Source organism: Anolis carolinensis, chromosome 4, assembly GCF_035594765.1.
Source record: "Anolis carolinensis isolate JA03-04 chromosome 4, rAnoCar3.1.pri, whole genome shotgun sequence".
In the NCBI taxonomy this organism is placed as follows: Eukaryota; Metazoa; Chordata; class Lepidosauria; order Squamata; family Dactyloidae; genus Anolis; species Anolis carolinensis.
The window spans coordinates 215,858,467-215,886,033 of NC_085844.1; the positions used below are offsets into that span (position 1 = coordinate 215,858,467).

A 27,567-nucleotide genomic window follows, 5' to 3' on the forward strand; every position below is an offset into this window, starting at 1 on the left:
GCTTGTATACGAACCCATGATTGAGAGCTATAGCAGCAAGAAGCCTCTACTGTGTGATAAATGCACCCCTACAGAAATAAATTGCTCCCTCTTTAAATCCTTCCCTACTGTTCCTCTCATATTTATAACAGGATGATCAGCTGAACCAAAAAGGTGGCTGTTACTTTAAAGGATAAATTAGTTTGACTCTTAACTCAATAATTAAAATGGTTATGGCTATGAGCCTGCAGGGATAATGTACTATTATTACAGTCATTTGTTTCAATTAAATGCTTACTGATTTTACAATAGCAGCTGGGCACCTGTGTGAGACAGCTATTACTCTGAACAAGACATCTCAAATTCCACCAGAAATTTGTCACCTCTCTAAAGCATTTTCCATATACCATGAAAGTTTATTAGCAGCTGGTACAACAAGGGAAGAAGAAATAAATGGTAGTTTGGATATATGTTTTATTGGCTTCTATATTTCCTATAAAGTGAATAATTTTCAATATTGTGGCTATTCAATTTTAAAGTCAGACAAGTCCAGAGTACCATTAGAAGGGCTTTGCTTTTGGTCTGTTAGTCTGACAACTCTCCTCTATTTACAGCAATTGCAATAACCTTTAAGGACAACCTGAGCAGAGAATTTCTGTGCCACAGTCATTGACAAGAGATTTCAAAATATTTTTCTTATTTGTTACCATTGACGGTTACTCTCATAAGTTGCTAATTTGATGTTTTGGTACACTAGAAAAACTGAAATAGCAAGGAGTTGTTCAAGCTTTATCCAGTTTCCTTTAGAGAAACTGGATAAAGCAACAGTAGCTGTCCATAGCAGTGGGCACATCACACACTAATGACTGCCCTTAAAGATCTGTGATATCTTTTAAATTGTTTGGTTACTTTTTTGACAAGAAAATATAACATTTGTATTCTGTTTTAGTGGTAAAATGGTTCAATGATGCAGATTTTCTGCTAGTCCGTTTTTCACATATAAAGTGGAGCTTGGGAACATGTCTTTATTCAAGTCTTTGGAGACTTACCTGCCATGGGAAATCCCTTAACATCTGCAGACATTTTCTAGAATATAGCTTCCAGATATGCTTGACTGGACACTTCTCCTTTGAGAAGTTAACTATTTACTAAGTTGAGGGTAAAGCATTTGTGGTGGCATGAAATGAAACTAACATCTCCATGTTTTCAAGATTGATGATTGCTAGGAAATTTTGACTGCTTTCCACTTCCAGCTCTGGTCTTTAGATGAAAGGGGAAAAGTCTAAACATGCTAACAAATCTAGTATTCATTTCTTCTTGCTCCCTGTCCTTCTTCTCCTGCTGTTGAATGTCCCACTTTATTTTCCAATGGAAACTTAGCAATTTGATCTCATGCTGTCCCTATGTGTTGGGAATGCTATTTACACTAAATGTGGTAGTTTCTATTTATCCTACTCACTCACTGCCACTGCCACAAGTCTCTTAACCCATTTGCTCCCTCCATGCCTGGTTTTCTCCACATTCACTGGTTTAGGGGCACAGGACCTCCATTTTCATCATTATGATATTCCAAATATTATATGATATTGAGAACAGTTCTTACATAATTCATTAGTTGTCTTGCATTTTATCTATGAACTTCATTCCAGTTTCCCATGGAAGTGAGATTTTGTAAGTCTTATTTTGATGTCTTTCTTAATAAATGTTCATAAGACATCGATTTCTCATTATTTTGGTCATAAATGCCCATTAAATGCATTCACTTGCCATTCCATTTGATTTCCTCAATTGCACACATTTTCATCTTGAAATAGCCATTGGGATTGAAATCTTTGGTTTATAAAGAAGACTACTTAATTTTTATTGTTGCTTTCAAGCACACATTTTAGACCCATGCTTCTATTCTGTCAAAAGCCACAGAACCATGTGGAAAGCCCCGTATATTAGTATATTATTTATTTCATTTATACCCACTTTTTCCTGAATGAAAACCATACATAAAACAAAATATGTGAATTAAAAATTAGTACTAAATCTACATAACATTCTCCAGAAGTTGCCTAAATTGCAGTCTTCCAGTAGGACAGTGTCTACTTTGGGTCTTTATTCAGTTTCTCCTCCCTCCCTCACCCCACACCTCCAGATTTAGATCCTGATAGCTACCATTTCAATTTATCACAGTACTGTACTTTGGAAAACTGCTACATTGAAAGCATCTTAAGAAATGAAAATGGCAGCTGCTTAGTGCTGATCAAAAGAGTACTGGATAAGCCTACTGGTGGAGAAGAGAGTGTGAGAAATCATTTAGGAATGATTCGGCAAGAGGCTTTGGAACCACTTTTGATCATGACTATTTGGAGAAGATAGAATTAAACTACCAAACACTGTGTCATAGTGAAATTTGTCACCTGTGCTGTCTCTCGTGTAATCTAATCATGTGAGCAATGTCATATCTAAAGAAGGAATTTACATAACATAACTTGAAAAACTAATTTTTGGGCGACGATTTCCAAAATCTGGGAGCTGCAAGCTCAGAAAATAGTTTTTGATTCTCATTTTCTTAACAGAACTTCCATTAATTCATTCTGTTAATGGAGGTGACCTCTTTTCACTCGTAAGGATACTTAAATGTCTCAGAGAGCATCTAAAGGTAACATCTGGTTCACAGAATGTATAGTCAAAGTACAATCAGTTCTTCCACTAAATGCTTTAATCTGCAGTGTAGGTGGTATGCCTGTCACAGCAAGTAGAATATAACCTAACTTCCTTGTTAAAAAGAGTAGCCTTATTAGAAATGGCTTTGATGCTTTGCAAATGATAAAGCATGATAAGTATGTGTGTTTTTGCAGTTTTAGTTAATTCTGTGTGACTGTCTTTTCCTTTTGGTAGAACATGAGGAAAAACATATTTTAGTTATACTCTGATATTAAAAATGTAATAAAGAGATGGATTGGTAAAGTACCTATCCAGTATGCTGAGTGAAGCATACCACAGCCCTAGTCCAGAACTCAAGATGTTGAGCTACAGTCTTCTCCTTGATATTAATGGCTACATGATACAGCTCATACTCATTTCTGCACATTTTCTTAAGAAATTTTCTGCACAGGTCTCATATTCATAATTACACTCCTGGACTGGTTCTGCTCTGTTGCATAAATAATGTGCTCTTTAAAGGGAAAAAAAGTATGATTACATATTTAATGGATAAATGGAGCCGTCATGGTCTACTGACTCCATAATAAGAATTTTAAAAAATATCTTAATATAGTATTTGCCCCAGAGACTAATGTAACTGCAGATGGGAATGATCTTTTAGATTTATTTAAAACCAAACAACCTACATTATATCTTTACAAAATTATATAGTATATGTTTTACAGATTTTACTTAATTTAAATGTAAAGTAAAAAAGCATACATTATTTTCCTCAATGCCTAGCCAAATACCTTTAACATTGAAGGTCTTTATTAAACAGATACTATCCAAAGTGTTTGGAGCAGTTTACCACTTTCATTAGTTATAAGACTAAAATAACACATGTTTTGCCTATAATAAAGTGTTTTTTAAATTCATATAATAAAACAACACTTAACACATAAAACAATATATATATATATATACACACACACACACACACACACACACACACACATACACACACGCACTCACACACACACAAACACACACATATTTCATCTAAACTACACATACATTTATTTCTATCTCTACTAATTAAAAAACACAAACAAAACACAGAGATTTAAGCTACTTTGAGGTCAATTCAGGAGAAAGGAAGCATATAATTGCAATAAATAAAATTTAGAACAGAAAAAAAAACTTTGTCAAGAAGAAATCAAGATAGCTTCTCTTAAAGCAAAACTTGCCTCACTGACCTTCGAGCATATCATCAACAACAAACATATAGAATCCAACACAAAAAGTTAAGTATAGTGCTTTTTTGGGTGAACAAGCTTTCTTGATCCCAAAAACAAACCACGAAGTTCAAACAAGTTATTTTCTGGATCACAATGTCCAGACTCTCCAAATTGACTTTCAAAGTAACATTTGCAAAATTTTGAGATGCTACATTGAGATGGTATAAGTTATTTTTTTCCTTTTCCAGTTTTTATACCAATCTCTTATTACTTCTAATGTCTTATCCTTGCTATCAAAAAAGTCACAATGTATCAGAAAAGCAAGGAGCCCCACATCAAGTAAAGCATAGTCAGTCTGACTGTCCTCAAGTCTGCTTTTATAGCTCCGTTCTCCCTCTTTGCAAGAAGTGAGAAGCAATTATCTTCCCTGGAAATCTGGAGATAGAGAGACACCCTCTTAATTCAAAAAAACTACCTTTGCGGGTGGCAAGTTAGATCATAAAGATGCCAGCCAGTCTAGTAGAAGTATGTAGACTTTCCCCAAACATCAGCAATTTATAAATATTAATGAATGATATAAAATTAAACATGGTGCCCTGCAATTTTAGCCTTCAAATTCCATCATCCCTCAGCATGTCTAAGGCTTATAGATATGATGGCCTAAAATATGTGCAACGACTTGGTGAAAACAACCTGATGTGGTTGATGGGTGTTCTTGAATGGCCAAGAGAAGATTCATATCCTTGTTGAGCTATAATCTTGCTCAGTGTACAAAGAACTCTTAGTCCCATTGGTATGAATCAAATCACTGAAATGACATGGTCTACCTCTTATGCAAGTGTCTAACTTGTTGTATCTTGACCTATGTAAAATTATTCATGCTGGTATGTATATCATGTTGCTTCTCTGCATCTGACCGTTAATTGGCCACATAGGCCTAAATTGGGAATGGGAATCATGAAGCCCTCCAGATATTATAAAGTTGTGCTTGAAATCCCAGCAACTTCTGGAGGGCCACTCAATTTGCATCCCTGTCCAAAATCCAGTGGCTGGTTTAAAAACATTGGTGTTTGAATTAGAGTTGGTGTGAAAATTCTGCCTACAGCAGCCCAGACACACAGTCAAGTGCCCAGCATATGTTATGACCACCAACTCTTGAGTTGACCAGCCCCTGGAAGCTAGCTTAATTGCCATTTCAGTGTGTAATGCTACACTCAACTCACAGCCTACCCGTGCTTTTTTCCATGTTGCCTGTTGCAAAGCAGCAAATGATCAGAGACTGAAAGAAGGAGGTGCCAAGCAAGACAGGGGGAAATTACACAAGTACTTATCCATCTCTCTGGCAATAAAACAACAACAACAAGCTAATATTAATGAACAATTAGCTGCCTTTTCATGATATCCTCAAATCTGCAATCCGAGACAGCTGCCTTTCTGTCTGCTTCATGGCAGGGCCAACTCTGACTCAGCACATGAGAGGATCAGCGTTTTTTTTGGATCAGACCAAAGCTTATCAGCTCCAGCACCCTCTTCTCAAGGAGCCAGCCACGTGCCTGTGGGAAACCCATAAGCAGAATGCGAGGTGAACTTTGCCTCTTTGCCTCTCTCAGCTCCTTGAAAGGCAGGCATGTGGAAATGGGGAAAATGAATGTGAGGAATGAAATGTTTTAAAAAGGGAAAATGGAATCCTCATATTTATTTAACAGAACAGACAAGAGCTGCTCTTGTAAAAATCATGCCAGATCCCCATTCCCCTTAAGCTCCCCCCTTCAGTGCCTTTTAAATATCTGAGCCCTACATGCTGTCTAGTGTTGTAGAAAAGCTCTTGATTCCCGACCTGTAGCAGTAAATCTGCTTCTGCATTTGGATTTATTTCTGCTGAAGCCTACTGAGCCCTCCTAGCTTTTTCCTAGGTTTCTTATTTTATGAGCTGCTAATGGAGTTGGCAGGAGTCCCCTGCTAATGAGAGATTGCACCTCAGTGGGCTTATCGGAAACGAAAATTGTTAATAAATAAAGCCCTAGGTCTTTAAACTCATGTTAACATTAATCAGATTAATATAAAAAAGAAGAAAAGTTGGGAAATACTTAAGACAGTGTTTGATTTCCCTCCTGCTGGTTTCTGCTGTGCCTCAATCTGATTGAACCCAAGTATCTGGCGTAATTCCATCCCTGAAAGGAGCAAAGAAATTGTACTGTCCCATTGCATTGTCCTTTTTATTAGCATACCAAAGTAATTCTTTGATATCACCTTTACAGTAAATTGGGAGAGACAAAACTCTACTCCAGTAGATTTTTTCCCTTTTCCTAGCCAAAAAAAGGAACTTCGAATTAAGAAATCAAAATGCTTTCTTTCTCTCCCCTCCCCCCCCCCCTCCAATTATTTCTACAGGTCCATACATGCTTCTTTGGGTTTCCCAAAGTCTGATTTCATTAATCCTCTTTGCCTATGTAATGCATCATTGTAATTTTTGCCTTAATTCTACTGCTCATTTCCATCTCTTTAATTCATTTCAGATAGCCGAGTGAACGAATGGAAATGGCAAAGACAGCTAAACTGATACTTACACTAACATTATTAAACAATGGAATCTAGGCTAAATTTGGACTCTCATTTGCAATATCTGTATGGAAATCTATCCTAATCCCATGCTTTTCTCTTCCAAAACATATAGGAATTGTGATCTCTCATCATTTTACCAACATGTTCATGGTAACGTAGATGATTTTTTTCCACCATTTTATCCCCACAAACATGTGAGGTTGCTCAGGCTAAGAGAGCGTGGTTGGTATAAATTCCAATCCAACCACTACACCATACTTCATAAGGCACAGTACTGTGCCAAAATTTGAATTGTGAAGCATTTTGAAAAATTTGGCTTGTTGTGGAAACAAGGATTGGTGAGGAAGCTTCAGTTGAAACACCTTTTCCCCATGAAAGCTCTTTCAGGAGTGAATTTCTCTTCTGAAGGGCAGGTTTCTCTCAATTCCTGTTGTCTCACCCCTGTTGTTAACTATGATTCAGTTGTAGTCAGATGTTTATAACCCAGGGACTGACTGTACATGGGTGTCCATGCATGTGTATAATGAGAATCATCATCTGATTCAGGGCAAGGATCCAACTAGTCCAGACTTCTGTTTCCATAATTGTATGTTTATATATATGCTAAAAGTGGTTCTCAACCTGGGGTCCCCAGGTTTAATAGCTGGTAAACTGGCTGAGATTTCTGGGAGTTGTAGACCAAAATCATCTGGAGACCCCAGGTTGAGAAACCAGTACACTAGGAGATGACATCTAAAGGGTAGCTTTAAAAAGATTAGGGTGATGGAGCTGAATGATAAGTTGGAGTATTTCAGGATAAGGAAGCTGGTAACTAAGAAGATCATATAGAGTTTTAGAGGCTATTTTATACTAGATCTAGGAAAGGGAGAAAAACAGTGCAGAGATTTAATCTCAGAAGCCTCATCCCCCAAATACCAGCAGAGTGTTAGTCAACAGTCTGAAGTCTGAAGTCTGAAGTTAAACTGATAGACCAACAGAGATACAAACATTAGAAGGATGACACAATAGAGAAGCTGAATGTCCATTTCAGGGCCGTAAGCCGAATACTAAAGTGTTCAGAGTACAATACTGAATCAGAAGCTGTAAGCCAGGGTCCAAAGGCAAATCCAGAGTTCAGGAACACAAGATAGCAAGAGTCTAAGATTGTAGCCTCTAGAACTGACTTTGCAGCCAGCAACAAGGTGCCACCCTTAAGCTCCTTAAATCCTAAATTCACAGGTGGTGTTACCTGTTGCTGGCTTGCTTCTCAGGTAATCTCAAGGGCTTGCACAGCTGAGATCTCTCTCTTTGCAGATCCACAAAAGCTGGAATGGTTAACTCTTCCTCAGCCTGTTAAGAACTTATGTGCACTTGTTCTTCAGGCTGAGAAGTAGTAGCTCCTTCCATGGGTGCTACTTCAAAGCTTGGCTGAGACATGCACAAGAAGTGGAAAAGGGGAGAAATCACCAAAGAAGAATTCAAACGTATAGCCAACTCCTGTAGGGAAAAAGTTTGCAAGGCTAAAGCGCAAAATGAGCTCAGGCTTTCCAGGAACATTAAAAACAACAAAAAAGGCTTTTTTGCCTACGTTGGTAGAAAAAGGAAGAACAAGGAGGCAATAGGGCCTCTGCGAGGAGAAGATGGGGTGATGGTGACAGGGGACAGGGAAAAGGCAGAACTACTTAATGCCTTCTTTGCCTCGGTCTTCTCACAATAAGAAAGCCAGCCTCAACCTCAGCAACATGGAATGGACGAAGGATTAGGGGAAATCCAACCCCAAATAGGAAAACAAGTTGTCCAGGAACATCTGGCCTCTCCAAACGAATTCAAGTCCCCAGGGCCAGATCAGCTACATCCAAGAGTACTGAAGGAACTAGCTGAGGTTATTTCAGAACCACTGGCAATTATCTTCAAGAGTTCTTGGAGAACAGGAGAAGTCCCAGAAGATTGGAGGAGGGCGAATGTGGTCCCTATCTTCAAGAAGGGAAAAAAGAATGACCCAAACAATTACCGTCCGGTCAGCCTCACGTCAATACCAGGCAAGATCCTGGAAAAGATCATTAAGGAAGTGGTCTGCGAACATCTAGAAACAAATTCAGTCATTGCTAATAGCCAACACAGATTTACCAAAAACATCTCATGCCAGACTAATCTGAACTCTTTTTTCGATAGAGTTACGAGTTGGGTTGATATAGGGAACGCTGTGGATGTAGCCTATCTGGATTTCATTAAGGCCTTCGACAAAGTCCCCCACGACCTTCTGGCAAACAAACTAGTAAAATGTGGGCTAGACAAAACTACGGTTAGGTGGATCTGTAATTGGCTAAGCGAACGAACCCAAAGGTTGCTCACCAATGCATCATCTTCATCTTGGAAAGAAGTCATGAGTGAAGTGCCGCAGGGTTCCGTCCTGGGCCCGGTTCTGTTCAATATCTTTATTAACGACTTAGATGAAGGGTTAGAAAGCACGATCATCAAGTTTGCAGATGGCACCAAACTGGGAGGGATAGCCAACACTCCAGAAGACAGGAGCAGAATTCAAAATGATCTTAACAGACTAGAGAAATGGGCCGAAACTAACAAAATGAAGTTCAACAGGGACAAATGCAAGATATTTCACTTCGGCAGAAAAATGGAATGCAAAGATACAGAATGGCTAGACAGCAGTACGTGTGAAAAAGATCTTGGTGTCCTCATGGACAGCACGTTAAATACGAGCCTGCAATGTGATGTGACTGCTAAAAAAAGCCAATGGGATTCTGGCCTGCATAAATAGGGGTATAACATCTACATCCAGGAAAGTCATGCTACCCCTCTAATCTGCCTTGGTCAGACCACATCTGGAATACTGTGCCCAGTTCTGGGTACCACAGTTGAAGGGAGATGTTGACAAGCTGGAAAGCATCCAGAGGAGGGCAACTAAAATGATCAAGGGTCTGGAGAACAAGCCCTAAGAGGAGCGGCTGAAAGAACTAGTCATGTTTAGCCTGCAGAAGAGAAGGCTGAGAGGAGACATGATAGCCATGTACAAATACGTGAAGGGAAGTCATAGGGAGGAGGGAGCAAGCTTGTTTTCTGCTGTCCTGCAGACTAGGACGCGGAACAATGGCTTCAAACTACAGGAAAGGAGATTCCACCTGAACATCAGGAAGAATTTCCTCACTGTGAGGGCTGTTCGGCAGTGGAACTCTCTGTGGTGGAGGCTCCTTCTTTGGAGGCTTTTAAGCAGAGGCTGGATGGCCATCTGTCGGGGGTGCTTTGAATGCGATTTCCTGCTTCTTGGCAGGGGGTTGGACTGGATGGCCCATGAGGTCTCTTCCAACTCTACTATTCTATGATTCTATGAGCTGCTGGGCTCCAGCAGAACGTTTAAACTTTCCACCAACCTCTTCTCATCCTTGTTTTCTAAGCTATCCACAACATTCAAGGAGAAACTTCACATGCTTAAAGCAACAATAGTAGTCAGTGGCTTTACTATATGTTAAAATATGTAGGGTGTCAAGTTGTAACAACTGAAGATTTGAGAGCAGGACATTCCAGAAGTTCAGGCAGACAAGACCAGATTATAGAGAGACATAGGGTTAATTATTTGTTTTATCTGTAATTGTTGTTTTTAATTATATGTGTTGGCATCTAATGGTTGCTGGTTGTGAGGGCGCTGTGATGACTCATGGGCCATGTAGTCCTGTTCCTAGTACTGTTGTGACAGATGAAGAGGAAAACTTGGGTTTCCCACCGTTTCTGCCGGATTTGGAGCCCTTGCAGCTGCAGGATGTTTGCCCACAAGAAGTCAGCCAAACAAGCCTTGAGCAGAAATCTCCCCCATTTTCTCGCCGGCTTTATTATAATCAAGATAGAAGCGCTCGGGAGGCGACTCGCCGGAGCGCCAGGATAGCTGCCAGACAATTAGATGATTAAGTCTGTTTCCCTTGGGAAAGTTTAAGGAGTCATGCACCTGGACACAGTATAGGTTTCAATTCTTGTTCCCCAGAGAAAGTGTTCCTTGGCGGGAAAACAAGATCCTATATAGATGTTTGGCCGCAAAGGAATCCTTGCGGAGTCAATTCGTCAGCTTCGGGAGTAGATTGTGTGTGGACTACGCTACTCCAATTTCCAGGACCTTGCTCTTGTTCCAGCCCTGCCTTGTTCCCCGGACCTCGCCACGGATTTCGCCACTGACCCTGTTCTTGCTCCTCGCTTCTTGTTGCCTTGAATCAAGCCTTGTTTGCCAAGAATCTAGTTTGCTCCCCAGCCTTGCATTAAGCTCCATGGACTAAAGGACCTTGTCATTTCCCCTCACTTTGCTTGGCAAAGTGTGTGTTTCAGTTATTGGATTACAACTTTGGACATTAATATCTCCTATTGGACATTGTTTTCCTGGACTATATTTGACCTTTCCTGAAAGGTCTACTTCTGAACTATATTCTACACTTGTTTTTATTAACTTTATATATTTCCTTAATAAAGATATTAGTTAGATTCTGGTCTCTGCGCATGGTTATTGGTGCTCTGCAGCCTGGGTCCTGACAGGCGCCCTGTTTCCCCCTCCTCCCCGTGGTGGTGGTAAGGATGGGATATAAATGTATGAAATTAATAAATAATAAATAAGAGCATGGTATGATGGTATACCACATATCGGGATAAAAAGTCATTGCAAAGAGTCACATGCATTGATGCTGAAAACAGTATGATGGTGATTTAGTTCTTTCAATTTTTAATTTTAATTTTTGTGAGAGAAGACTAGCTGTTGTTTGAAAGGAAAGATGTAAAATTTGGTAGCCAAATTTAAGAAACATCAGACAGAGCTAGAAATATAAGGCTGGATGAAAATTCATGATGTACACAGGTTGAGGTGGGTGCCATCCATGTTTTACTCCAAAGATATGTTGTCCCTAGATGACCTCATAAATCCTGTGGCTTTTAGTACTACAGCATTGAAAGCCATGGGATTTGATAAGGTCACCCAGGGACAGTGGGTATTTAGAGAAGAGCAGAGGATCAAGAACAAATCCCTGAGTGATCCTCAACAGAAAGGGAGAATGCAAAGGAAGACTTTGCCTCTGCAGAAACTGATTTGATTGGTAGGAAAACATTCAGTTGAAGATGGTGTCATGGAAACCCAGTGGATAAGAGGAGTGAAACACGAGACAATGTTCAACAGTTTTCAGTGGAAGCAAAGAGGTCAAAGAGAATGAGGAGATCATTCTACTCTCCTTTGGATTTGACAGTGAAGGAATTGTCTGCAATTTGAAGTAAGTCTTGGTGGAGCACAGGGACTAGAAATCAGATACCAACAGGCAAGAGATCAGCTTGAAGGCAAGAGTCAGAGCAGCAAGAGCAAACCAAAGACAAAATGATGTTCTCCACAATTCCATATACAAAAGTTAACAGATTTTGCATATGAATCTTATTTCATGGGCTGGGGAAGAATTCATGGGGTGTGAGTCTCAACGAAAGTTTTGCACCTCCCAAAACATGTTACAAGAATAAATGCACCTTGCCTCAATGCTTATTTGTAAAACTTGCATTTCACCAAAATAAAATATACACATAACTCCCCAGTGTATACATTTAAAAATGTTAACTGCTAAAATATACAGAATTGAAAAAAAATGTGTATACATGCTTTAGTCAGGTGAGAGAAAATGTAAATTTAGTAAAATATATAAGTCAATGTGCACACTAGGAGAAGTGCCAGGGTTTGCAATATGAAGCAAGGATAAAAAGAAATACAGATGAAGATTTGGAAATATGCAAGACTGTAAGACTTTAATGATAGTACAGGGACTCCCCCCTCACCTGGAGTTAGCTGACTAGTTTAGGAGCCACAGAGCAGGCCGCAAAGGAGGCACTGTTCAATCTTTTAACACATTCCTACCATTCCTCAGTATTTGCCTCCTGATGTAGCTGCCTTACTTTGCCTAAAGGTAGGTCTGACCATGACCAGAAGATAAACATCCAGGACTTTGAAAGTGAAAGGAAAAGGGAAAATGGTGGTAATTGGAAATATAGGGTAGATTAAGAGATCGAGGGAAGGAGTTTTGAAACACTGACAACAACAGGCAAGTTCGAATGCAGAAGAAAGTGTGCATAATGGAGGAGATGGCAACCAGGATGGAGGAGATGGGATCACACATGGAATGGTTAGATTAGATTAAAGGATCTTACAGTGAAAAGCCCTATAAGCATATGTTCACTTGGAATGAATGGGTGGGGCTAAATGTATGCATATTAGCCCCACCCCTGAACATCAACCACCCACCCACCTGGCAGCTTCACTGATCTATTTTGGATAGATCAGTGGTTTTCAACCTGAGGTCCCCAGATGTTTTTGGCCTTCAACTCCCAGAAATCCTAACAACTGGTAAACTGGCTGGGATTTCTGGGAGTTGTAGGCCAAAAACATCTGGGGACCCCAGGTTGAGAACCACTGGGATAGAGGGTAAAAATCTGCTCACTAATGTATTCAGGTGTCCTATAATCAGGAAACCTGAGAAGACAGAGACTGGATTGTGGGAACTCTGTAACTGCATTCAGTTAGTGTGATTATAGAATCCTGTTTGGGTTTTCATGCTTAACTCAAAAAGTTAAGTTGTAGATGCACTCCTATTTAGGGTTTATTGTACATGTGTTTAAATAATTTTTGACTACAAATAGACCTAAAGAACCTGGGTCTGCTTACACATGGATCAGTGCTGAAATAGGGACCCAGTGTAAAGGCAGTGAGAGGTGATGGAGGTGAAAACTCTTTTGGAATGGTGTGGTATGGAAGCAGCACTCTCCCTGATCCAAATCAGAGAAAGAAAGGCAACCTACTCCCCTCATTGTTCACCTTATTTTTTTTACCCTGAGCAGCATTAAGCAGAAATATGGGCAAGAGCAAAGAATGCACTGCACTTGCCATTTTGGACAGTTGAGGTGGAGTGGAATGGTAGTGGCCATTTTTAATAAGGACTTACTGTAAAAACTTATCTGCTCCTATAAATATGACCACAGTGGTTTCTTTGCAGAGGTTTATGCAGTAACCCCTTATTGAACATTGCTACCATCATTCCACTCCTCCGCCAGGGTCCAAAGTGATGGGCACACTGCATTCTTTGTCACTCTCACATTGCTGCTGTACACTGCTCAGAAGGTGATGAAGTGGGGCGGGCAGCCTTTCTTTTTATGGTTGGACCAGGGAATGTAATGGGATGGGAGTGCTGCTTCTGTGTCCCATCGCACCAAGACAATCTTCTCACCTCAACCACTTGTCCCTATCTTCATGCTGGGTCACTAACAGAGGCAGGTTGCTTTCCTTCCTCCTCTCTCCCTTCCCCCCTCAGTTTTAGGCCACATTCTCATTTTCCTCCATCATTTAAATTCCGTTCCATTTATATTTGTATAAATGTAGACATTTTAAGATGAGGAATGCAATTATATATATACTATTTACACAAATCTAATACTCACACTTTTGGGCTAAATTACTTTGCCAAAATTAGAGTGTGCATTAGATTCATGTCATACGGTAATCTTGGTGTTGAGCTAAATCCAAAAGGGAAGCTGCTTTAGGAGCACCTGGAGCCATCTCTAATTTAATAACCACAGCTCAATGCTATGGGATCCTGGAATTTGTAGTTTGGTGAGGCATTAACACTCTTTGGCAAGACTCAAGGCCTTGCAAAACTGCAGCCCCTCTGATTCCATAGCATTGAACCAAGGCAATTAAAGTGGATTTGTTCTACAGCATAGGGGCACACCAAGCTTTTCTTTTCTATTGCTGGAAGCTTTGGTGTTTTAAATGACAAAGAGTGCACCTTTTGCTGCTGCGCATTACATTTGGCAGCAAATACTGTTTTTGGTTTCAGGGGTTTTGGCAATTGAGATGCACATTAAATTCAATGGAACTTTAGACTCAAGTAAATATGGGTATGTCAAAGCGATCTCCTCTTACTCTTTCAAAGTATGCATTTCAAAAGGAGAATACAATATTTGTTACATGCCCCCAAATTTTATTTTCGAGTTACGCACATGTTATATTAAAATCCATAATTTTGCTCCCCAAACCTGTCCTTGGTTTATACGTGAAGATGACTTATACATGATACATATGGTATATTTGTGCTCCCAGTCAGTAACAGGATTTACATGCCCACTGCCCATTTAGCCTTGGACAGATTAAGGTGAAAAACTGAATAGAGTTGTAGTCAATCTGATATCAAGTCTATGATAGTAGACAGTTCCAAATTGTTTCAAACAGATTGCAAGAAATGCCAGAATGAAAAAATATTGAGTATTCTGGATAAAGAACAAACTCATTCCCAAAGCAGCCAGCTGGATTCAGCCCTGGAGCGTAATGGTGTATATAACTTTCAACTTATTTTTCCCAGTCTGAAACAAATGAGACATATCTACCAGTGAGAATATTTTTTTAAATTGTTCACTTCAGGCAGCTAGGCCTCAGGCAGTGTAAGCACTAATGCCCTTGATGGTCTTTGGCTACAGTTTCCCTTTTTAAAAAGCCCTAGTCCATGTTTAAAGATCTAATATTGCAATTTATCCCACAAGTAAACATATTTTGTGCATGGGCCTCAAATTACAAATCTTGAAATTTTTTTAGTGGTATCCCACAGACAAGCTGTTACAGAGAATGCATGTTGTTTAAAAAACAAAACAACAATTTGGTATTAGTAGATTTAATCGTCATTAAAAGAATGTTAATGAAAGTACTTTAGATGTACTTTAATGAAATATGGAGTCTAAGAATTGTTGTGTAAGGCAGTGGTCATTAAACGTTCTTTAATGAAATATCATACTAAGAACTATTGTGTAGGGCAGTGATATTCTAACTCTGGTTCTCCAGATATTTTTGATTTAATGTCTCAGAAGCCTCAGGTAATATGACAAATGTTGGGAATTCTGGGAGTGGAAATAACAAAAATGGAGAAACAGAGTTTAAGAACCACTGGTATATGACATTCTGTTAATCAAGCTGTATCTCGCTATTTTCTGTTTCTACCCATGGACTTCAGAACTTCTCAGTTTCTCCACACTTTCTATTTTCCATTCTACTAAGTTCAGAATTATTCTTTTCAAATTTAAGAAATACTCATCTGAATGTAAGAAATCTATTTTTTCTTACACTGTCAGATTTGACATTTATTATTGAAGAATATTAGGTTTTGATTCAGATTTGTAGTCTCCATCTTGTCATATTTGCTTAACTATTCCAAATCAGAGCCTTACATTGTCGATGTTTTGATCCAACAAATACAGATTTTGATTATGGATCATTGTCATGAAAATGAGTATAGTTTGTATATTATCCATGGACAGGCAAAGTAAGATGACAAATTGTTAAATTGGAGCTGCCATTTTGAAAATAAATGATTAAGAGTGCAATTGGCAAGTCTGCTACACTGTGCTGACACAATTTGCTAGTGTAGTATCCCCAAAACCTGACATTTCTGGGAGCCAGAGGACTGCATGACCCAGTTCACACTAACAGTAATGATTAATGTCAAAGGAGCAGTGCAGCTCCTGCCTGCCAAAACAGAATTGGATAGCATTTGGATTCCAGGCTTGTTGGGTTTACCAGGGATTAGGGAACTGTTGTCCCATTGTTCCATTATAATTCCCTGTGGTAGAGGTTAACACTAGTTACACAGTATGCCTTATTATTTGGCAACCACAAATATGTTGCTCAGTATTCTGCAAATTGAAAGTAAAACTAAAAGATGTATGATCCATTGCAATAGAAAACAATTGAAGAAGATACTAATGACTTCAAACTAGGAATAAGCTTTTTCCAGCATGCAACAAACTAGTTATTTTCCCCCTGTGTAAATAACACCATTTAACAACCATGCCCAGCATGCATTATAAAGTAGTATTTATAAGAAAAATACAATACAATTTTAATTAAAAAGTAATATTCTCCTAACTCAGATCCAGGAGATGGTCCACTCTGATGCCACTTCCTATGAGTCCAACCATCAAGTTCCCCTGATCAATCGACCAGGGATGTTAACCGGTCACATGAGTGCCCTCAGCCAGTCCCAGCTGATATCTCAGATGAGTTTGAGGAGCGGTGTTACCCATGGTTCCCCATCACCCCCTGGAAGCAAATCTGCTACACCATCTCCCTCCAGTTCTACTCAGGAAGAGGAGACAGAATCACATTATAAGGTACGTGCAGCCATGCCTGTTTTGACAGACATACTGTTTGACAGAGGCAACCATCTGCATTGGCAGAAATAATATGCAGCATCACAAAAAATACCTTTTGCTTTTCCTTGAGAAAGAAAGAGCGAGAGAGATTTTCTCTGTAACCAAAATTGTCTACAGAGAACTTTTTTAACGTAAGGAATTGGAGGAGGTGTCAGGTGTGAAAATTATATCAAGTGAAGTAGTGATATGCCAGTGCATATAATAAATAGAACCATTAAGGTAGCTAATTCTGAAAGAGATTTTTCTCCCTAAATCTTTTTCCATCCTGCTGAAGATGTTGATGATGTAATTTTGTGTTGTCCTTCCAGGTTAAGTCTGTGACAATAAATGTACGGTTTAGCACACACATACTCTAGTTTTTCCAGTTGCGAATACGTTTCTGGAGGAGCAAAATTCTCATATTTGTTTGGAAAGAGAAGATAGGAAAACACAGATATCCAGCTGGGGTTTCTGCCGAGTAACTTGTCACTTCTTCACCAGAATGAAATACGAGGAAAAGAACTTATTTATTTTAACACATAAAGGGTTTTTTTTAAAAAAAGAACTTACATGAGTTTTTAAATTAGTGTGAGTAAAGAAGAAGTCTTTTTAGGCTTTAGAAGGAAACTTATTACTATTTGACTTTGGCTAGCATTCAATAACTTCTTGGTGGATAACATTACTGGTCATATAAGTGGAACTGGTATATGAACCACAGAAGCATTCAGTATGAGAAAATTGTTCTTTTTATGTTGGATGTTTGGAGTTTTTGTTAAAATAAAATGCCCTTCTGAAATATCTTCTTTTTTATTTCACATTTCAGTCAGAGACAAATCAGAACAGGAATTGGGAGTCTTATTTGAGTGTTATGTATATGGGAGTGTGTGTGTAAAGACTAAGAACCATAAAGGAGTGGAGCTACTCTACATCTTTTCTGTTAACTCCTTCCCATACTAAAGTTCTTTCACACCATGAAAATACAGCATTATATTTGACTCTAACCATTTATGGATCCATTCCATGGAATCCTAGGATTTGCAGTTTAGGATGAGGCTTGTTGAATTCTCTGCCAGAGAGCTCTGATGCCTCACCATACTACAGGATTCTGTGGGATGCATTCATGACTGTTAAAGTGGAACCATAGCATTATAGCTGTAGTGTGAAGGTTCCTTGGGGAGCTGCAATAGGTAAGACATCTGGGTCTTGACAGAGGCCTGAACTGATTGCTTCCAGAGGGCCTTTGGCAGGCTATAGATTGCCCACACCTGAATTCCATAGTATCTGTGCTCAACCATAATTGCATATATAATTCACATATTCTGAGATCAGGAACATTTAATTTATGTTTCAGTATACTGAGTATACAAGTTTTATTGAATTTGATGATTTTGGATGCCCATGCAAATCCTGAACTGAGCACGGCAGTTATTGTCAATATAATGTGCATATCTTACATTTTTCCAGGATATGCTGGTTAGATTGGTTTTAATAATTGGGGTGTTCCCATCCCTCCATCCACTTCTGTCAAAATGATCACTATCTCATAAACTGATCAGCCTATTAAATAATGGTTTTTTGGAATAAGAAGAAGCCTTGTGTCACATGCTCCCCTTTCTCTTGTCCCATTCACCATAGCTTTAAGTAGGGCTCGATTTGAACTGCATTAAATGGTCAGTGTAGATGGGGCCTAGGTTTGATGAGCCAAATTAAGAATCAGTTTAATGGCCAGTCAGGATTGAACAAGCAGAAAATATTATTATCCTTGTTCTTCCCACTTTTTTTAGATTGTTCCCATCAGGTAACGTATGTTTTTTTTTTTAAACCTATGTGAATTTCAAGCACTTGGAGGTGAAGGGAAAAGCTTGCCAAAAACTATACCAGCAGAAGATTTTCCTGTTGACTGAGTGAATTATTGTATTATGTTTTTGGGGTGGAGTCTGTATAATGGTTTATTATTCAGGTGTCTTTCTTTCTTTCATTCATTCTTTCTTTTTTAAAAAAAAAATTTCTTCAAAATCTAGATTGTTGTTGCATTTTACATCCACCATACATAGCAAAGTTTCAGAAATACTTAGGGTACCTGCCACTTAGGTTTTGGAAGAATTATCTTTATGAAAAGAAGTTTCTATTCTTTAAAAGTTGCACCCACTTTTAACAGCCATGTATTAGGATGTGTCTTAGGAAATTACTCTAAGTATGACTTGGTTTTTGTTCTCTAGTGACAGTTTTCTTAATTGAGACGTTATGTGTTCAGGTAACTTGACAGTTTAGGTAAAACTGGTTTAATGTTTATAGTCTGGATCCTAAATAACTGAAGGGCCGCATAAAACATTGTCTGAGGAAGCCCTTCTCTCAGGGTTCATCTACACTGTAGAAGTAATGCAATTTGACACCACTATAACTGTGATGTCTCAATGGTATGAAATAATGGGAGTTGTAATTTTACAAGCTCCTTAGCTTTCTCTGCCAAAGAGTGTGGCTGTTTCACCAAACTACAAATTCCAAGATTCCATAGACTTGAGCCATGTCAATTAAAGGACTGTCAAACTGCATTAATTGTATGTACAGTGTAGGTGCAGTCCCAGTCCCACCATCTTAACAGGTATTTCTGTTGGGAACATGCGAAAGGGGCTTAGTGCCCCTCATTAGTCCCTTAATAGAGAGCCAGCAATGGGCCCTTCCTTGCTATCATTTCATCAGCAGGTATAGAGAGTTTTATTTCAACATACCTTTGTCAATTGCATGTTGTATAAAGAAAATAATTTTGAGTAGTATGCTGTACTCAGTCCGCTGTATTGACTGATTCTGCCCTGATGGATTCAACTATCCATGGCTTGAAAATATTCAAAACCTATTCCACAAGAAAAACTTTGATTTTGCCATTGCATATCAGGGACACCATTTGACTACATTTTTGTATATAATGAGACTTGAGCATCCAGAGATTTTGGTATCCATGGTGGGTCCTGGAGCCATACCCCAATGTATACCAAGAGCCCACTGTAATCCTTTTTTTAGTTAATGGATTTGTTTTAAATTATTCTTAATTCAATACATAGTTTTACTATGTTTAGTTTAAACATTAATGTTTTTGTGTATTTTTACCGTTATGGCCTAAATACTGACTAGAGGAGAGCTGTTCAATCAACGTGTTTTACTTACATGTTCAACCACCATCAAACAATTGATTGAATGGATTTACCCTAACCGGGTTGAACAAGAAGATGTCAGGCAATGTTCAAACACCATTAAACAACTGATTGAACAGATCTACCCTAATGAGTTGAACAACAAGATAGCAGCCAATGTGTTTTTATCTGTTGTTATTTTTGTAAAGTTTCGTAAGTTCTACTTCTGGGAGAAAGGTAGGATAGCAAAATAACAAAACCCATGATCAGCAACACTTAGTAACAATTTACAGACATGGATGAGTATGTGTAAAAAGATCCTCTATCCCATATGTGCAAAACTTTTTACGTCCCTCAACCCCTGGAAATGAGTGCACTGCAAGGTAGTTAAACAGAAGTACAATGATGCACATAACAGCATAATTTAATTGGGTTACTTGGGACACCAAATACCCATTTTATAGTCTCTATGCAGGTATTTTATTTTTATTAGCTGCTGTGTGCATTTTATATGGAAAAGGTGGGTATACATTTAGCAAAATATAATAAAATAGTATCTGCAATATCTCTCTTCCCACTTAGATGGCTGTGGGATTTCTTATGTGATTTGATCAGTTTTCTTTATCCTGTTAGTTAATTTTCTCTTGTTGGGTTTAATTAGAAATGCTGTTTGCAACAATTTTTTTTAAAGCATGCATGCCTACTGTACACAGCTTTGAAAAGTTGATTTTGAACTACAGCCCCCAGAATTCCCATGACTGGCTAAGAGTTATAGCAGTTCAAAACAGTAACTTTTCAAATGTTTATTACGATAATATATTAACAGGAGAGTTGAAAATCCTTTACTGCAGGGTTGCAATAAACTCAAGGTAAGGAGGAAGGAATTTAGCTTTCAGGCCAACAACAGCAACAATTACCTTCAGTGAAGAATTCATATCTCAGTGGTAGAGCACTGGCTGCATATGCAAAACATACCAGATTCAAATCCTGGCTTCTCCTTTTGAATTAATCTTGAAAGCAGGGGTGGGAAACAATTCTCTCAATCTGATAACTCCTTCCACACATTTGTATAAAATCCCACATTATCTGCTTCGAATTGGGTTATATGGCAGTGTGGATTCAGATAACCCAATTCAAAGCAGATATTGTGGATTATCTGCCTTGGTATTCTGGGATATAGGGCGGTGTGGAAGTAAATAGTACTGGCTTGACAGTTCAGTTGTCTGATTCACAAATGTAGAGGGCTGGTAGTAAAAGAATCAGGTGGCAAGATTCTAGTGAACTACATTATTTCAAACTACTAGGGGCTCCACTCACAGTTATGAGTGTTTTCTCTGTGAAAAAAATGTGTGCGCTCATGCTCTTGCTGTTCTGCAGAGAGTATTTATTGTGAGAAGTGCAGGGGGTGTTCAGAAATTCTTCTTTCTCCTGCTGCCTGAAATAGCAGAGCTCCCTTTACATCTTCAGGAGCCTACCACCTCCTTTCAGCTGCTTGGCTGGGCCTTGCAGAAAAGGGCTGTTAGATGATGGCTGTCAGACAAGGAGAATTTCAGGGGGCTCATAGCTGGACTTAATATGTCTAGAAACAGAAATGGGAAAGATGTTAAAACTCCTGTCAGTAGGCTTTTGGTGAAATGTATGAACTGTTGAATGAAACCTGCAGGGAACTGGAAATGACTGTGGAGATCACAGGCAGAAAGAAAGTGAGAGGGTTTGGTTGGTTGGTTAGTGAGAGAAATTTGAAACTCCCTCAGTGAGATGTTTTTGCCAGAATCACTGAGGGAGATTACAGGTCCATGGGGGAAAGTAAAGGAGAAGAAATATCTGATATTTCTCAGAAACCGTGTTGCTTTTGATATTTTGCCTTGACGTTCATGACTGAGAGCGAAGAAAGCATTGCTTCACCCACACAGAAAGCAATTTTGACATTTGTAAATCTAGGCAGTACAAAGGCAAGCGAGAGAAATTGCAGATTGATGCTAAGGAATAGAGTGGAGAGGGCTGAAATTCAATGTGAAGAAATCTCTGAGATGCCACTCAGAAATAAGGTGTGAATCTGTGTGTGCGTGTGCATGTGTGCCATATGCACAGACACACACATGTAGTGAGAATTCTTCAAGCTGCTAGAATTTTTAAAATAGCTGTTGTAGTTGTTAGTGGGAAGGCAAGTAAATCATGCTTGGGCTTCCCCATGAGGGAGGACATGCTCAACTAACCCAGTCATTAATGTCTCCAGGGGAGTGACAATATGGGCCATAAAAGGTGTGATCAGCCCATTAATCAGACTCAGAGGAGGGCTTTGATACATTACAGAGCGCTGAAGGATGTGAGCAAAGCTAGCAGTACTAAGCCTGTTATTTATTTGTTTATTTACTTGGCCAAACAATGACAGCATATAAGGCATTTTTTGAAGACACACATGTAAAGACAGGCCTTTGCTTAAAAGTCAGAATTGTCAAAATTGTTAGCTGTGTTGAGGGAAAGGGTCAGCCAGGGATACAGGTTAAGCATAAAGAAGAGATGACAGAATGATTTCTCTTCCACTCTGTAACTAGTTATGTTGCCAGTTTCCAGCTCCCTGGTTTGGAATACGAACTTCATAAACTTGTAATGCTTGACTCCAACTAGCAAGGAGAATTACATAACCTAGGATTTTTCTCTGGCTAGAACTGTAATCGAAATAGAGAGCTCCTTCACTCCCTCCCTTGCCCCACTTACTCATTTTCTACATCCATTCACTTAAGCTTTCCCTTTCCTTTTACTGAAATGCTATGACTGACTACAAACAGCCTTTCCCATTACTTGTCAGCATGCTTCTTAGTTGGTGATGGCTTATCATTAAATGATAATATACATATCAGAAAGGGCCATCACACATCAAGCGCCACAGATAGAACATTAATATTGTCTCGTATGAGATCAATGATCTTCAAATTGAGATATTTTCTAAATTCAGGCTTGGTCTTCAGATGTTTGAGAAACAAGAAGTGAACATTTGTGGTGTGTATGTGAACCTCCCCTTAGGCAGCAATGAAAGGTTGTGATTTGCATGTATATTGTAGTGGGGTTTCAGTGGTTCTGTAAGGAAAAGATATAGGATAGTAAATAGTGAATAGTGAAAAGGATTGTGAGGGGAGCATGCATAAAAGGAACATCATGTATGTTTTTATTTAATTGCATCATGATTCATAAATATGCAACATCATAAGAACTGCAAATTTTTGGAGTGACTTATGTCTTTAAGCTATATCAAAAGTGAACTGAGAGACAGTTATTAATGTATCTTTCTCAATGTTTGACAGGTAACTGGAGAGAAGAGACCATTGACAGATATGGGCAAAAAACCCAAGAATCAAAAGAAGAAGAAAAAGAAGGATCCCAATGAGCCCCAGAAGCCAGTGTCTGCTTATGCCCTGTTTTTCAGAGACACACAAGCAGCTATCAAAGGACAAAACCCCAATGCTACCTTTGGAGATGTATCAAAAATTGTTGCATCGATGTGGGACAGTTTAGGAGAAGAACAAAAGCAGGTGAATTCCTTATGCATCTTACTAACTGATGTGATCCTTCCCCCACCCACTGTATCTCTTATGATAATGCATTGATTATTTTGTTTTTAATTATAATCATTTTGGGTTAAAAAAAACCTGTCTAAATTGATGTCTTAGTTGGGAGGGGTGTTGTTTTTCCCCTGTGGCTTACATGGATTAATTTCCACAGCAGTAACAGTTGCCAAGCATTACAATTTCAATAAAAACATTGCCCGGGAAAGCCTCAGAATACTTCTGGATGTATGAGGATAATTCAGTAATTTACCCCCATGTCTATGTGGAAAGACACATTTAGCATTCAAGAAGATCCCCATGATCTCAAGTGTGAAAATTTCATGCCATTCGTTCATTTTCAGATACGCAATTGTTGTTGTTACAGTAAAAAATCCCCTTTGTAGTAATTCTGCAGCTTTCTTTACTCTATTTGAAAGATGCAAAAGCAGTTGATCTGTTCCATTGCAGTTTGATTTAGTAAGAACATAAATTGTTGCAGGGTTAGTTTATAAGGAAGAAATTTAAAACAGTACTTTTTGTATACGCAATAAGTGTAATTTGTGTAGCAGAAAGTCATGAATTCACTGGGTAATTCTATTAGCCAAATGATGCAGCTTACAAGCAATTAGCTATGCTGTGCCCTTTGTTATATGTTTGCAAATTGAGATGAAGCACATAGCTTCATTTAAAATTGTGATGACTGTTTAAAGTGCACTTTAAAAGTCTGCACATGTTGGAGTTTCTCCTATATAGCAAGACCTCTTAGCCGTTTTGAAATGACCTCATTAATACACAGTAAAAGGACTCTAGATAATATGAAACTGGTAAAGTGTTCACCATTTTGGAGGCTGGAGGACCTGCTGACCATAGAGACCTTGTAGGGCAGGCATATGTACCCCTATGCACTGGGGACTCCCTGCTTGCAGTACATAGGTCATCACACTCTTCTTTTACAACATCACGACAGCTTGATCTGAATAGAGCTCCCACTGCGGTCCAGAGAAGTAAAGGGAATCTGTCTTTTGTCAGATCAAGAACAGGAATTAGCTGGCTTGTCTTAATAACAAGGATCCAGAATCAGAGAAACATAGAATTGGAAGAGGCCACAAGGGCCATGGAGTCCAATCCCTTGCTAGGAACACAAAATCCATGCATTCTCGATAGATAGCTATCCAGCCTCTGTTTAAAAACTGTGGGAAAAGCACCTCCACCACACTCTAAGGCAGCATATTCATCTGTTAGACAGCTCTTACCATCATGATGGATGTCCTTCTTAATGTTGAGGTGGAATTTGTTTTTCTGTAGCTTGAATCCATTGCTTCATGTCCTAGTCTCTAGAGTACTAGAAAACACACTATGTTTTCTGTAGATGTCCCTACTATGACATCCTTTCAAATATTTAAACATGGCTATCACGTCTCCCCTTAACCTTCCCTTCTGCAAACAAAACATGCCCAGCTCCCTAAGCCATTCCTCCTAGGGCCTGACTTCCAGACTTTTTACTATTTTGGTCTCCTCTGGACATAGTTCAGCTTGGTCCTTCTTGAATTGTGGTACCCACAACAAGACACCATATTCTCAGTGAGGTCTGACCAAAGCAGTCTCCATATCTATGCCCAGATTCTGTTGGTCCCCATGCTGAATATGACAGGCTGGAGCAGAAGTAGCTCACTGGTGTTTTCTTGATGTGCAGAAATTCATCCCTGTGCTCCTGTAAAAATGCAATGGAGCAGATTTGCCTCAATAATTGCTAAATGGCCAGAGGGATAAATGTGCCTCCTCCTTCTCTTCCCCCCTTTTCCTGTGCTTTTCACTGCCAGCTGCAGATGGTAGAACCCACCTCCTTCAGTGGTCCCTCTCCTTCAGTGAATTTGCTTTCTCCTTGTCATTTCCGTTACTCTTCTTTCTTATTGCTGTCATTTTCCAGCAGTGTGATCTGCTGCTGTTCCTTAGAATCATAGAATGAAGAATAATATTGTAGGAAATTGAGGCCATCTGGTCCAACCCAGGCAAGAATACAGAACTGAAGCACTTTCCAGAGTTCACCATTCAAATTCTGCTTAAAGACCTCCAAAGAAGGAGAGTCCACCACTTTTCAGATAGTCTATCCACTGTTGAACAGCACTTGTGATCAAGAAGTTCTTGCTAATTTTTTTTTGGGGGGGGGTCTCTTTTTTATATATACTGTGAAACCGCTGATTTGTGTTATGGTCACTAGAAGCAGCAGAAAGCAAATTCGCTCCGGACCCTTCCAGACAGGCCCTATATCCCAAGATCTGATCCCAGGTTTTCTGCTTTAATCTGGGATAAAACAGAAAACCTGGGATTATATCCTAGGATATAGGGCCTGTCTGTAAAGGCCTTCAATCTTATATGTGATCTCTCTTAAGCTGTTTAAAGAGTTAAATTGTCATTACCATTGACTGGGCCAGAGTGAGAGGTCAGTAAACAAATAGCTTTCAGTGGTGAAGAGAAGTAGGCCAGGATACTTCATCCATGGGCCCCTACTGGAGTGTGCATCCTTAGTATATCCTCATGAAGTTGGAAGCTGGAAAATGTTAAATTGCCTCTGTGTCTCTGTCTCTGTCTGTATGTCATATAGCATTGAATGTTTGCCATGTATATGTATATTGTGATCTGCCTTGAGTCCCCTTCGAGGTGAGAAGGGCAGAATATAAATACTGTAAATAAATAGCATCTGCTCCCCATATTTACCTCTAATACCAGTCATCAAACTGCATGTATTTCACGACTATTTCACATCTCAGTTCTACAGTCTTATCATCTCATCAAAAATGGCAGTTGATTCTTGATTTGTGCTGGTTCACAATATTGAGGGTGGATAACTTGGTTGTGTTGCATAACCATTCCTGTTGTGTTAAGATTTTGAACAGTTTGTCAAATACCTAGAAATATTCAAGTATAATAACTATAAGATCTATAAAAACTCTGTTAGTCCCAAGTAGAGTTGGCTTACTGAATCAGTGGAAACTTTGTGAGTTAAATTTGCACGAATTTGCAGCACTTTATCAGTTACCTCGTGTTTACAACTTTTACATAGTGCACTTTACTCAGTCTGTTTTTTCAACCTCACAATTTTTAACTCATGTTTTATTAGTTTGTTATTTATTTTTATAGATTAACGGTTAAATTTTATAATGGTGTATGTTTTTTTGTCTATTGATGTATTTTATATTGTTATTGTTTTATTTGGGCTTGGCCTCGTGTAAGCTGCCCCGAGTACCCTTTGGGGGAGATGGAGGTGGGGTATAAGAATAAAGTTATATTATTATTATTATTATTATTATTATTATTATTATTATTATTATTAATTATTATTTATGTAGATTACATTGATTCAGTGAATCTACTCTCCTTGCAGATAAACGTTAGATTTAGATATCTATATTTAAAATGAGATTATCTTTTACATTTCCTTATGCTCACCTTAGATATATAAATAGTAGTGTTTCTACACATCTTATAGTTATTAAACCTTGACATTTCTGATTGCTTAACAAAACTTAAAGGCTTTGTTTTTTTAAAAAAAGCCCTTAATATAGACGTGAGAATCACCTGGCTCTCCGTACGTTTTGGACTGCAAATCCCAGCAGCACTAATCAACATAGCTAATGATAAGGGATGCTGGGAATTACGGTTCCTATCCCTGCCATAATGGCTACTTTCTGGCGATTGCACTGAACTCAATCCTGCTGTTTCATTTTGTTTTAAGCATACAAGCCTCAAATATTTCCTGACAGTCTGGATCCCTCTCACTGGAAGGATTCCAAACAGTTACATCTAGGGAAAGAGAAGCAGGTGGAGAAACCAATTTAAATTAAAATTGTGCTGGAAAATGGCTCTGCATTTTATATTGTTTTCTGTAGGCGGCAAGTACCATGAATATATTTAACTTTAATGAGGCTAAAATCTTTCTGAGTCTTTCTGATGTAGTTTCCCAACTTTCTACACTTTCTTGCCTCACTTGCTTGGAATATTGATAACTTTCCATCCCCCTTTGGCTGTGCACAGAGAAAAGATCCCTGTGGTCCACAGTTGGGCACTACCTTCTGAGGACTGTTCAAAATGCCACATGATAGTGTGAAACGTATCTGAGTTCTGACTGTGCACAGAGAATGTGAGAGATTTCACACTTTTGTACCATTTTGATTAGTGCCCATATTTTTGTTTCTCTTATGCCAATGTGTCAATTACAATGTTTGTTTGTTTTTATTTCTAAGGGATATTTTACTCCTTATTACTACTTTGGCCCTAATCCCTTGGAACCAGCAATCAAAGCTTGATAAT

The 27,567-nt window shown here is 38.8% G+C and overlaps 1 protein-coding gene across 12 annotated transcripts in view; it reads left to right on the forward strand.

Moving 5' to 3' along the window:
• The window catches only part of tox2 (TOX high mobility group box family member 2), a 281,333-nt gene that overhangs the window by 217,317 nt on the left and 36,449 nt on the right, over positions 1-27,567 (forward strand). For 10 of the 12 annotated variants that reach the window (XM_062978787.1, XM_008109976.3, XM_008109977.3 and 7 more), the window contains 2 exons: positions 16,326-16,565; positions 23,017-23,244. In XM_062978787.1, the coding sequence (XP_062834857.1) occupies positions 16,326-16,565; positions 23,017-23,244 (468 nt within the window). The remainder of the gene's footprint in view (positions 1-16,325; positions 16,566-23,016; positions 23,245-27,567) is intronic. The other 2 variants (XM_008109983.3, XM_008109984.3) reach the window with 1 other exon arrangement.